Source organism: Mycteria americana, chromosome 1, assembly GCF_035582795.1.
Source record: "Mycteria americana isolate JAX WOST 10 ecotype Jacksonville Zoo and Gardens chromosome 1, USCA_MyAme_1.0, whole genome shotgun sequence".
Classification (NCBI taxonomy): Eukaryota; Metazoa; Chordata; class Aves; order Ciconiiformes; family Ciconiidae; genus Mycteria; species Mycteria americana.
In genome coordinates, this window is record NC_134365.1 from 53,976,849 (window position 1) to 53,990,238 (window position 13,390).

Below are 13,390 nucleotides of genomic sequence, written 5' to 3' on the forward strand. Positions count from 1 at the left end.
GCAGCACCCCTGCTCCATTGATGCCGTGGACATTCTTATTCAAAGGGGGAGGCTTTGCACATATTTTTATGAGATTCAATCCTCTGTGATGAATATGTTAATTATTTTTTTTCATTTCTTTCTTGGGTAATGCATTCAGCAACACCCTCCATTCTTTTTGGTTTTCTTTCTTGAGCAGAAGGAACAAATATTAAGATCTTATTTATCATTCCCCATGAGAATATTAGTCTAAAGATATGGGCAGGAGTATACACTTCTATTTTTTTTTAATACATTACCATCCATTAACAAATAAGTATGAACTATTTCATTAATATTTTACATATTATGCAAAAGCAGATTAAACAGAACATTTGCTCTCATACAACATTTGCCTGTGGTACTATAAAAAAAAAAGGCTTCCTTGAGGTTTCTCTCACCTCTAATATAATACTTTAGAAAATGCTGCCTAGATTAACAATAATAGCATCACAGTTGTGGTCCATAAAGGATGAGGCAGTTCACAGGCGTTGCTACAGTATAGTGACCAATATACAATGCTTTAAAGCCTGCTGCGGTAGAGGTCATTTCTGAGACAACCTTTGCAGAAAGACATCAAAGATTTTTCGTATAGCCTTAGTCTGTATAGTGATACTGGGTTTTAAAGCCATTTTCAGGTGTTGCAGAACAAGGGGGACATAGTATCGGGCTTGTTCAACAAAGCCACAGAATAAGTTCAGCTGAGAGAAAAGCTAGTTGTGAATTCCCCCTGCACAGGCTGGCAGTATGAGTTTTTGCAGTGTTCAAACCACTCCTGATAATGCTTGATGTCTAGTCAAGCCAGACTGAGAATACTTCCTGCAAAGAAGGGTCCCGCTTCAATCTTTGCCTCGCACTAACACCCACCACATGGGCATGGGGGGAAGGAACACTGTAGCATGTCTTGAAAGAGCAGAGCAGGTGCTTTGCTAGCAATTGTGAACTTCAAAAACTTTTAAATTGAAAACCCAGAGCAGTTGGCCATCGGGATGGCAAACGGAGATACTTACAAAGCTTTCATCTACACTTTTGACAGCTGTCCTCTTTCAATGGTCATAATTTCCGTAAGAAAAATCAGCATCAGTAGCATTGGATCAGCTCTAGCCATAATTAATCATATTCATGACTAGCTAAGAGAACAAAGCAAATTCAACATTTCCAGCCAACATGAGCTTTTTGTAATTTGGCAAGATCAGATAAAAGTTAGAGTGTGCCAGAAAAACCTTCAGCTTTTGGGGCTGCCCCGTCATTAGTTTAAGACATGCCATTTCTGATTCACCTCTGAATTTTTGTAAAATTCCTCCTCTTATAGAAGGTCACACATAAAATATTTCAGGCATTTTAAGTTCATTTTGAATTATTAGTGAATAATATATATTGAAATTCCATTCATACCAAAAAGCTAATTTCAAAATTAATTATGAAGAATTCTGTTTGAGAAGACGATTCAAGAGTCACTTCATGATAAAACTGAAGCAAGAGTAAGGTTAAAACTACTTTTTGCCAAAAGATATTTCACTTTTTATTTCACATAATTAACTTTTTCAAAAACTTTGTTTTCAAGAGAAAATATTTGACTGCTTGAATCCTGTCGGCTCCTATCTTTTTGCATCCCTAGTTTTGCATTTGTCTTTCACATTCCTACATACTTCTAAAAAATTCATTTACTAAAGCTCTTTTTCTTTGCTCTTCCATGAAAAAGCAAACACACACCTTGTGGACAGAGTGAGTGATAAAGTCATCAATCAGACTTAGAATGTCATAAATATCTGTGCAGAACTTTTCAACATTTACTACTAATTAATGTCATGAATTACGAGATTTAAATTTAACGAATAAAATTTATAAATGACGTAAAGCAGATGCAGTTGCCTTTGACACTGAGAACCTACAGCTTAAATCCAGGCCTTTTTCTCCCTTCCCTGACCAGTAAATGGTAATGCATTACACACCACGTGAATGATGAATAAAAATAATGCCTGGGGCTGCTGAGTTCTAAGCAATCTGCATTTCAAAAGAGACTGATGCCAGTCAAGTGTATTTATCTGAAAAGAAGCCAGTAAAACAGACAGCATGGCAGAGATTTCAAGCAGGAAATACAGCAGATTCAGAGAAATGCCAGATTTTTTGTGACCAGATAGTGGAATTGTTTTACTGGTAGCTACACACTGGTGCTTGGAAGAGATTATGCAATTATAAAAACATGGGCCAAAGTTGGGAAATTGTCACATGACGATGGCAAAATCATCACATCATCTGTTTTCTTGCCTAGATTCAGCGGGATGGTATCTTAGCTCAATGCATTCTGAAAACACACAGACAAATCCTGCAATGGACAACAATTCAGATTCACATCTGAATTTTCCCTACAATTTGAGTATGGGAGACTGTGTCTTATCTGGTGCCTCTCTTAGTGGATCAGAGTGCCAGGCTGGAAAACAATGGTGTTTTTATTGTGCCAGCCAGTGGCAATGAGAAAGCAAAAGGTTTGTGAATAGCTCTGGTTAATGTAAATTTAGGCAGAGCTCTAGTTTGAAGTACAGTATAAATCCGTGATGAGCCAGCAGAAGCTCCCAGGAGTCTCTTTCAGAAACCTGCCCTCAGATGGGGAGGAGAACTGAGCCCAGAGAGAGTTAATTCCCTCTGTAGTTGATGCTAAACAGTCTCCGCCATACGAAGGACAATGTAAAGAAATTGTGATGGCACAGTGAGTCACACTAAAAATTCAGGAAACATTCAAGTCATCATTGGCAGCAAAGACACTTGTTTTGTGATGACTCTCTTATTCAATTACATTTCATATCTTGAGCACTCTGCATTTTGCCCATGGTGCCACTCTCAGATGTGTGATAGGCAGCAGCCAAATAGGAGATTTGGACAGACTGAGAAAAGGTCTCTCGATTTCTTGGATCAGTTGCCATTTGCAGTTACCACTGTGCAATTTTGGAGCAAATCCAGCAATGACACCAGTAGAACTGCCTATGCAGGTGAAATTAGGTGACTGCTTAACTCATCAGGTGAACAGTATTTAGTGAATGAGGCTGGAGTATCCTACAAACAGGGGAAGAGGCCACATGTACAACAGGCAGATACTATGCAGCTTCCTTATTAAACTCGGGAGTGGGCAAGCAGACCAGTACGCGGAGCTTCTGCAGCTCCCAGGAGCTGAGGGAACTGTGATGAGTTACTCAACTCTCTTTCTGCGAATCCTATACCTCAAGAGACTTAACGGACTCATATTTTTTTCACTGGCTATCATACCAGTGGTATGGTATCAGCCTACATCTCTAGTGCTGGTGCTTAACCTGCTCCTGGTAGGTTTCAGATAGGGGTCTGAATTTTCCCAACATTCACAGTTCCAGGACTTTACATTGGGCTAATGTCTAATGTTTGGGCATGTGATTTACAATGTTGATTTATTAAATTATATTAGTTTGATACTATTCTCAGTACCAATATCAAGAACATAGTCATCCAGGCACTGAAAGAAACTCGCAGTGCAGCAGAACACATGTCATTCAGAAAACCCAGTGGAGATAGAGGTACTCTTCAACTTGACTGCTTTGCTTCTTTGAGTGTTTTATCTATGTCACTGCTGTATTGTGCAGGGTTCTTCAGAAGAAGCATCACAAAAAATGCAGTATACAAGTGTAAAAATGGAGGCAACTGCGAGATGGACATGTACATGAGGAGAAAATGCCAGGAGTGTCGCCTAAGGAAATGCAAGCAAATGGGCATGTTGGCTGAATGTATGTATACAGGTATTTGCATCATATAGTCAGAGTGTGCAGAGAACACATCAAATACTGTATTTGTTTAATTGGGCTGGTTTTAATAATAAAGCTTTAAAAGATGTCATCTGGCAGGTGGAAGGTGCATTAAAGATGATGCCGTGCCTGTGCATGAAATCCTGTTGAAAAAGACAAATGCACTTACAAGCAACAGGATTTAGTTGGTGGTCAGGAACACAAGGGTATAAGAGCTGAGCAAATGGTGAAGTAAGGGCCGTCCTGCTCTAGATGACAGCCATTAGTCTGCTTGAGCGGCAAGGAAAAGCAGCTGGGGGAAGCAAATCTATGGGAGACTCTCCAGGAGTGAGGAGTTTGCAGTGTTGTGGAAGCCAGAGCAGGAAAGTCCTGGTGCTCCCTTTTGCTACTCTTTCTGGGACCCTCCCTGTCAAGTTCTTGCTAGCCAAGTCCAAATTTTGGCATTCAAACAATGCCATTTTCAAGAAAAAAGGAGGACTGCTGCTAGCAGGAAGTTTCTGTGGATTTGCCAAGTGTATGTTCTCAGACCTCACCCAGCAATCAGGCAAAGCCTGCTACGGGCTAGCCCTTTTTTATAGTCTCATTAGCTTTTCTCGTGGCACTATAGTTTTTCCTGCCTTGCGTATAGGCACATAGGTAGAACCATCTCCAGAAATGAAGCTGATGATAGACTTTAATAATGTTTCATATTAAAGCGAATATGCTATTCAGACTGGCAGCTTATAAACTTCATTGAGCTTTATATTCGATAACTTAGAACAACAGGGATATTGGAGTGCAACTTTAAACACGTTTAAAACTGCGTTTTGAGTAAAATGTTGGCCATTATTTTTGCAAGCTTGCTCCTGAAAACAGTCTGTAAACATCTGCTCTTCTGCCTTCCATGAACAGGGATACAATTTATTTTCCTTGATGGCTCCAATCATTTTAGCATACACATATGTGTGAAACCAATTTAGCTTCATACAGGAAATTAATCTACTTGGAATTTTTAATATACTTCTACCCCTCAATCTGATCAGAAGATGCTATATTAACTGTTGGTTTTGTGAGAAACAATAAGCTCCATCAATATTTGGAATGCATTGCCAGCATAATGTAATTAATCTTTCATTCTGCAAATTGAACAGGCTACAAAGATCCTGAGATATGACATATTCTTGTGCAATACATAAATATATGAGCAGACACTACCACTTGATGACAGCACTCAATGCATCCCTAAGTGCCAGGGGAAAATAACTCCCCTGTGGTGCTGATCCCAGATCCATTGTGCCAAAATTTCGAGGGTTCAAAGTAGCCTGAGTGACTTAGTATGACAAAAAAACAACCCATCACCGAAAAAATAGGTCAGCGTAAATAATACTGACTGGGCCCACATGAAACTTTTAAGCTGGCCTATCGTTTTCACAAACTGGCATATGTGAAATGAAAGCCAGCGAGTGCCACTGCCATCTGACTCTCTCTCTGCAATGGAAACACTGGGTATCTTGTGTTGCTCATGACTTAACCATAACCATGCTCTAATGCACTGCAATGAGAATGTTTGGCAAGGTACTATTTAATGGCTTTTAAGTAGGAGTGTGCTGTATAATTGCTTTTAGTTCAAGGCAATCCAGGACAGTAAAACACAAAGCTTCTAGTAGTATAGAGCATTTATTTGGAAAAAAAAAAAAAAAAAGACTAGGAAATAAAAGGTTACCTTGAACTTTGTTTCACTTACTCATTTTGTAGGATTGTAATTGCAGGCTCTGTGAATTCTTTTTTCCCTCTGAACAAGGAGGTAAAGTCTTATAAACATTTATGGCATGGCTACTCAACAATCCTAATCCTGCCCTTTATACACAAACTACAGACAGATCAAAATTACTAACTATCAACCTCAGTCATTTGCTGTGGTTTTGATATAAACTGCAAGTTTCTTGGGTAAAATGTCTGCCCAGGGAAGACCCAGGTTCTGCCACTCTTCCTGCAAGGTAATACCCATTTACTACCCATGGAAACCTAGCTATCTCTGAGGTAAAAAGTAGAGTCCTGTCTCTCGCATGAGTTTTCCAGCTAACTTAAATAGAGCCAGAATAAGATGTCAAGGTACTACTCAGTAACCGGAAGCACGAGAAAAATCTGTCTTACTGCTTAAGGCAAATGTAAACCAAATTTCTCCTAGGAAGGTAGTAGACCAGATCCTAAGCTGGTGGAAAACAGTACAAGCCCACTAACACTGCCAAAGGATGCACTGAATAATTTTGAAAAAGAAATCTATTATGCTGTGTGGCAGCACAAATTACATGGCTTGATACCAATTATTATCTCCATCATTCCCATTCCCCCCTTTCAAGGTATTATTTGCAGGTCTTATTTTAATCATGTAAATTTCCTCTTCTCTCAGCAGTTCAGGTAGGTTATTTTATATAGTGCTTAAACAGGAAATTAAAAACATTCACAATGAAATTCACTGTTTTCATGGTATCTTCCTCCACTATCATATGCTCACTGAATGAGCCTCTTTTCCTGCTCTGCATTTTCAAAGTGAAGAATGGGAAGGATACTTGAAAGCTCAAAAAAAAAAAAAAAGAAAGAAAGAAGTCCTGTGCTGATAGGTTTATTTTTAGATGAATACTTAGCTGTTTACTTTTTCATTTGTGCTTTCTGGCTGTCTTCCACAGGTTGTGTAGGGTACCTATTGTCCCTTTCTTTTGTTAGCACAAGCAAATTGCTAGTTTTTATGACATCCACACAAGGATGCTCCCTGGTTCAAGGCACTGAAATGTAGCCTAGAACAAAAAAAAACCCACAAATGCAAAAATCCTTTCATTAGGGCAAGTGAAACTCTATAGTAAAACCAGGGTTTTATTCAGTCCTCTAATACAATGAAATGCAAAATAGCAAGACCAACCGAGTAACATTTTAAATAAATACATTTTTCAGCTATATTTGCCAGCCTGAGTTACTTCTGAGCCTACATTTTCAGCTATTGGTCTATCTATATAGTGACACTGTAATGGCTAAAGCCCTGGCGTCCTCCCTTCTTAGAGGGCTTTCTGTGTAAAGATTCTGCACTACAGCCATAATATTGCTTAAAGATTATTGAAAACATTCACTGCTCTTTGTGTAAGAAGAGCTGCACCTCGATTACTGTTTTGGATCGGATGAGGAGCACACTTTTGATGACAGTCTTCCAATTGACCCCATTTAGTGCACTTTGGTTCGGGTGTTGGAGCACATGAACAGGTTTTCTTTTGGATGAAACCAAACCAAAGACACACTCTGGCGCACTCCCATTGCTAATGGGTTCTCTGTCTGTAAGACCAGATCGGAGCTGGTCCAAAGTAAGACCCCTGACATGCACACTTTGTGGATGCTGGGTCACCAGAACCATTTTGCTCTGCAGATGGGCTCCTGCTGGGCTAGACTACTCATTAGAGTGTACTTAGTACGTCTCATTAGACTCCCATCCAAAGATAATAACATGTTCAGGAAATGATCTGCACAGGTAAGTGGGTTTGTTAGCATAAGGGGCATTCATGGGCACACTTATGTACCTATTCAGTGCCTGAGGCATATATAAATCCAATTGCTATCTGTTCTATTATGTGTTCTAGGTCTGTTAACAGAAATACAATGCAAGTCAAAAAGGCTACGGAAAAATGTGAAACAGCCCCCAGATCAGACAGTCAATGAAGATAACGAAGGCCACGACATGAAACAAGTGACGTCTACAACTAAAATATATAGGGTAAGAAAATTCTTGTAATAGTTCGTACGGTAGTGGTGATGTTTGAGCTAAATGTGGCTAGTACAGTGAATATAGAGTACTTGCAAACTCTCTGGAGCTGTCTGTATTAATTAAAACTCCATCTCCTGCAAGTCAAGGAAATACCTTGAGTATAGAAGTGGTTCTGATATTTTTAGTCAAAACTCAGTAAAGCACCCATTAAACCCATAAAGTATTTTTTCTGTGATACATATGTCAGGAATATATTACATATGGTGAGGTGTGATATTAAAGTTTGAGCACACTTAGTTATTTGCTAAACATTTCCTTATTTCTAATAATAAACCACACAAACTCACGCAGTTTAGAAGCATTATACACCTCTCTTCTATACACTTCTATAGAAATCTCAGTGACAAGCAAACCTCTTGTCTGTTTGGTCTCCAAATGTGAGAAATAGATTATAGCTTTTGCTTAAAGCAAGAGATGCTAGATCATTTCTATGACCGCATTTCATAATGGGCTTTTTTTTTTTGCCAGTATAGGAGAAAGTAGAATTTACCCCAGAACAGCAGAACCTTCTTGATTACATCATGGATTCATACAGTAAACAACAAATACCACAGGAGGTGTCAAAAAAACTGGTAAGTACATTGATGAATCCATTTTTGAGATGTGGATGATAAAGCCGAGGATTACACAGCACAAAATATTTGTAATCAGCATAAGTAGGTGTAGTAAGTAGTAGAGCAAACTATGGTTAAAAGCTTACCGTTAAAACATGCTGCAGGGGGGGCAGAATCTCTCCCATTCAGTCAAAAGTTAGACCACATCTTTGTTTATCAAACTTAAATGCTAAGAAAAAGCTTTCAACTCTGGAAATACACTTTTATGCTCAAATCTAACCTTTGCTGACTGGAGCTTTGTTTTTTGCATTGTCAGTATAGGCAGTGATTTGAGTCTGACTTGCAGCCAAGCTTCCTTTCTATAAAGACACCAGCCTGGAAGCTTGAAAATATTTCATTTTTTTTTAACCCAAATTCCCAACATTTTCTAGGTTTGGATTTTTGTTTCATCCCCTCTTCTTTCCTTTTCCTCTCTACCTTCTAGAAATTCCATTTTCCCTTTAAAAGCTTCCAGTTTTCATGGTAGGATGGAAAAAGGTTGGGAAACAGGGAAAAGAGGAGAAAAGGGTTTAAGAGATAAATATTTTTTTTACAAAACTGTCGTGTTCAATCTTAAAAAAAAAACCCCAAACTGTAGAAAATTATTTCGTAAGTCATTAACTTTGAAAACTAAAAGAAGACACTTGCAGGGGGAGGGTTGAATAACCCATAACTAATTTGTGGAACTTATTTCCATGGGAGGTCGAGGAGGTCAAAACCAAAAATATATTAAAAAAAGAAACAGACATATTCATGGATAACAAGGCTTTTGGTTAAATATAGATAAATATAAAAATATACCAAGGCTTTTGGTACACATAGAACTTCTAGCTCAGGAAGTGCCTAAATCATTGATTGCTAGAGATGACACTGAAAGTGACCCAGATATTCCAAAGGAAAGGACACTGTCTACTTCTTTTACTTCTTACATTGCCTTCTAAAATACCTGTTTTTGACAATCATTGGAGACAAATTACAGGGTTAGATGGACCTCTTGCCTGATCCACTCTAATAATTCTTGTATTTTATGCTCTTAAATGTGAAGTGACAATGAATATTAACCGATTTTGTTTGGTTTGATTTTTAACAGTTACACGAGGAATTCAGTGCTGAAGGAAATTTTCTGATTTTAACAGAAATGGCTACCAGTCATGTGCAGGTTCTTGTGGAATTCACTAAAAGACTACCAGGTATATCCAGTGCGTTGGGGAAAATTTGTTATTGCAAAGCTTGCATGCCTTTCAGTTGCCATTTGGTGATTGTTGTGTATATTTTGAAGACTATATAAAAATGCTTCCTTCTCTGACATATATGCATTCTTCAGACACTGTCTAAAGAAAAGGAGCTTTGTGCTCTGAGGAATAATACATTGAATAATTCAAACTCTGCCACTCTGAGATGTGGCACTCTTTACCTATTGACAAACAAAACACTCAGAGAAGGGGTTGTGTCTCTAGAGAGACTTTATTTTCATATATCACTGCAATGCCAAATAGTGTGCCTCTAAATTACCGCTAACACTTGCCAGACTCTGTTTCACTGGCTTTGCTGCCTTTCTAGCAAAGCCTCTAGGTCATGGCATCCACTGAATTGTGAATCCTAAACAAGAACTTTCCCTAGTTGGTGGTACCAACTGTTATGGTCCTCGCAGGGTGTCTTATGGACAAGCACCGAAAACCTGAGTTTATCATTAGTATTTTTTTAACTCCCAAGTTGATGTTACCTCAAGAGTGAACACTGGGCATGGTACAGGTTCCTTGTAAAACAAGTAATGTTTAGGTGTATGAAAACATTATTTTCCTGGTATTCCCATGATATTGACCCTTTCTCTGTGTGTTACGGGCTTGCTTCAAAGCCTAGCACTGCAGTTGTAACCATATTTTTTTTATGCTAACTGGGATACTGGCTCACAGGAAATGAACGGAGCACAAATTAAGCAAAGGGATACACCAATGTCAGCAGAAAGATGCTAACACTGCTCCTTGATGGAACAAAAGAAAGAATTTAATTTGCTATGTGCCACTCTGGCTGAACGCAATCACTGCTCAAGCACAGGGTTACGCATGCACATCCCCACCTAACAGGGAGTGAAGCTATGAGCTAGCAACTTGATGGGTGTTTCATATGAGGAAAAAAACCCTACCAGACTTCTGCAATCCAAGTGGTCTTATGCTGAGGAAAAGGCAAAGGGGTCTTAAAGGCAGAAGTACAGAAAAATATCCAGGTCCTGCTGTTCAGTTTATGTTGAAAAGGATGAAGGGAGGGGCTTTTTTCTGTTTTCCTATACAAACAGTTAAAAAGATGCAAATAATTTTGAATCTCTTCTTCATTTGTTGTGCATTGTCCTGGAATGAGGGCCACCTTCTTATTCACGCAAGGTACGCTGTGTCCATGCCATTCAATGCTAATTGAATAATCTGCTATTTTCAGTGTTGACTTAGAGTACATCTGGCAGGATTTATCACCTTCTTGTTTTATTCTCTACATTATCGTTTTCTGTGCTTCCCCACAGAATCAGGGGGTGGGTATAAGATGGGTACCTGTATTGGCAAGTATCAGGAGAGTTTCCCATGATCTTCATCTCCCTGTTCTTCTTCAGAGGAGCAGCTCTGTATTCACACAAGTTACCAAATTCCTTCTGATTTCTTCAGTGGTTTTAGAGTCCTTCTCTACCATAAAGAGAAACACATATTTAAAACAGCAAGAAGCCTCTATGTAAAGTCGTATCTTAGTCCAAATGCAAGGTGTAATATTTAAAATTAGATGCTTCAAATGCTGATTTTTGCCACCAGAGCATGGAAAGAGCTGAAAGCAGCATGGCAGAGGGAGAGTCATATAGAGAGCTCTGGTAGAAACATGGCAGAAGATGTTAGGTCGCACCATCAGGCTAGACAAAGTCTCCACTATTCATTGTGCTATGACACTAAATTTTGCTTATCATGTTCTTCTTAAAGTACCATGAACACTAAAACACACATCTAATTCTCAGACTTCAGTGAGAATCAAATCTGTGTCATTTTCTGGAATCTGGGTTTCAATTTCCGCAGCACTTGGCAACAACTGACATCAACACCAAGGTTCTGCAGATGTGTAGCACCTCACGTGCAAGAACTTCAAGACAGAAAGTAGCGGGGACTTTTCTGTTGCTGCCTTACTTATCTGTAACGTCTCCTCAGGCTTCCAAACCCTTGATCATGAAGATCAGATTGCTTTGCTGAAGGGCTCAGCAGTAGAAGCCATGTTCCTCCGTTCAGCTGAGATCTTCAGTAGGAAACTTCCCACAGGGCATACTGTCCTTTTAGAAGAAAGAATTCGCAATAGTGGTAAGTATCTTGTTTAATGAGGAAAAAACAAACCACTTCTGTGCACTTCTGTGTCAGTATTTTGCCCTTGAAAAGCTAGTAAAATTGTTTATTAGCATTGAAACAGGTTTATCTGAATGTTGTTCTTTATATTAACTAGAACAAACCTAACTCAGCCTTGAGTCTAAAGGTCATAAGGTAAAGGTTTATTTATAAATACACTGCAAGTATTATGAATGATGGTGTATCAAATAAACCCAGAGCAAGTCTCAAATTATAAGCATTAAATAACAATGAAGTACCACTATTTCAAATTATTCATATAAAATATCAATATTTATGCTTTCAAATGCAATCACTATGAGAAAGAAAGAAAAAAAAGATGTTAGGAAGTTACTGGAGATGACTGTAGGGAAACACATATTCTTAGGCTCAATTTGGTAAAACTGAATCACACTGCACAAGGTGCATAGAAGAATTATTAAAAAAAATTATGGCATGTTCTCAGTATGTTTTCTGCTTCTTAAGGTCCATCAAATGCTCAGTGGCTATGACAAATTCTACTGGTTCTAGACATAAATATCAACAATTATGAAAAGCCAAACAGGGCTGGATATTGTTTGTTCCTCAAAGCGCAAAAAGTTGTGCTTTGTTTTGCATTGTCATGCATTGTTATGTATTCTCTGTGCTCCCCTGATGCAATACTGAATGTTTTGCCCTTTTCTGTATTGACCAGCCAACTTTATCCACCCCTCAGCTACCTATCATTCAAAATTCAAATGCAACAAAAATTCTGAATCAGAGTCTGTCTATAGTCAGAAAGAGTGCTTTGACTCTGGCTTCTGGCCTTCCTTTTTAATCGTCAGAAGGAGAAGAGATAGGATAACATTTAACCTCATTACTAGTCATAGAAATGGGGTTGAATTCAGTTCTGAAACTCTTAAAATCAGTAATGTGAAGGTACTACTGATGTAAGCAAAATTAGGTGAGTACTTATATATTTGAAACCCTGAAAAGAAGTTAGGAAACATGAGAATAACTCATTTGCTGAACGTATGTATTTAGTTTGGCTTAGCACACTCAATTCTAGGTTTATATTTTGTAGGTTTTTATATTTCTTTCTTTTTGATTTATTATAAGAGGCTATTGTTTGACAGACTGGAAATGGTGACGTTGATAGTGATATGGATAGCTTCTGGTCCAGGTTCTGCAGGCAGAGAAGTATGCCAAGAAGGCCAGAGATACTTCCTGGAAACTGCAATGAGTTGACATGGATCCAAATGTCTTCATTAAGAGATTTTTCAAATAAAATATAACCTAATTTTTTAATTAAAATATGTCTTAGAAAAATGAATCCATATGACTACATGATTACTGAAAGCTTCTGCTCCTCTAATCTATACAGTCAGTATCAACCTTCTTGTTCAAGGTTTCAACTGTTCATAAAAAGCAGAAGCAGGAAATACTTTGATCCAGAACATTACATAAGCTATTATGTCATACCAATAATTTTTTCCTTACTCATAATTTTAAAATACTCTGCTGCAACTATTGAGTCCGGATGAGATGCAATATCATTTTTTGCAAGCTAGTACTAGACTTAAAGATAGCATTTCATACCATAACATGACTAGCTGGAATATGACATTGTATCCTGCAGTAACATTATTTAGCTGTCATGAAATAGATTAAAAAAAATAACATTTTGAGTAGAGGAAAGTTTCAAGACAAGTAATGATTTCAAATGTGGTATTATTTATTCCAAAGGAATATTTCCCGTATTTCTTTTGTGTGTGTGTGTGTGTGTGTGTGTGTGTATATATATATATATATATACACACATATGTCTTATTGCTCTTGGAAAAGGCTCTCAAAAGTATTTTCCCTCAAGCCAGGATCAAGTTGGGGGCATAAGAGGAAATC

General features: G+C 38.2%; 1 protein-coding gene across 3 annotated transcripts in view; it reads left to right on the forward strand.

The window, feature by feature from the left end:
• Positions 1 to 13,390, forward strand: part of NR1H4 (nuclear receptor subfamily 1 group H member 4) — a 35,065-nt gene that overhangs the window by 12,393 nt on the left and 9,282 nt on the right. The window contains exons 3-7 of one of the 3 annotated variants that reach the window (XM_075497952.1): positions 3,627 to 3,779; positions 7,388 to 7,521; positions 8,046 to 8,144; positions 9,256 to 9,355; positions 11,342 to 11,488. In XM_075497952.1, coding sequence (XP_075354067.1) covers positions 3,627 to 3,779; positions 7,388 to 7,521; positions 8,046 to 8,144; positions 9,256 to 9,355; positions 11,342 to 11,488 — 633 coding nt within the window. The remainder of the gene's footprint in view (positions 1 to 3,626; positions 3,780 to 7,387; positions 7,522 to 8,045; positions 8,145 to 9,255; positions 9,356 to 11,341; positions 11,489 to 13,390) is intronic. The other 2 variants (XM_075497960.1, XM_075497969.1) reach the window with 2 other exon arrangements.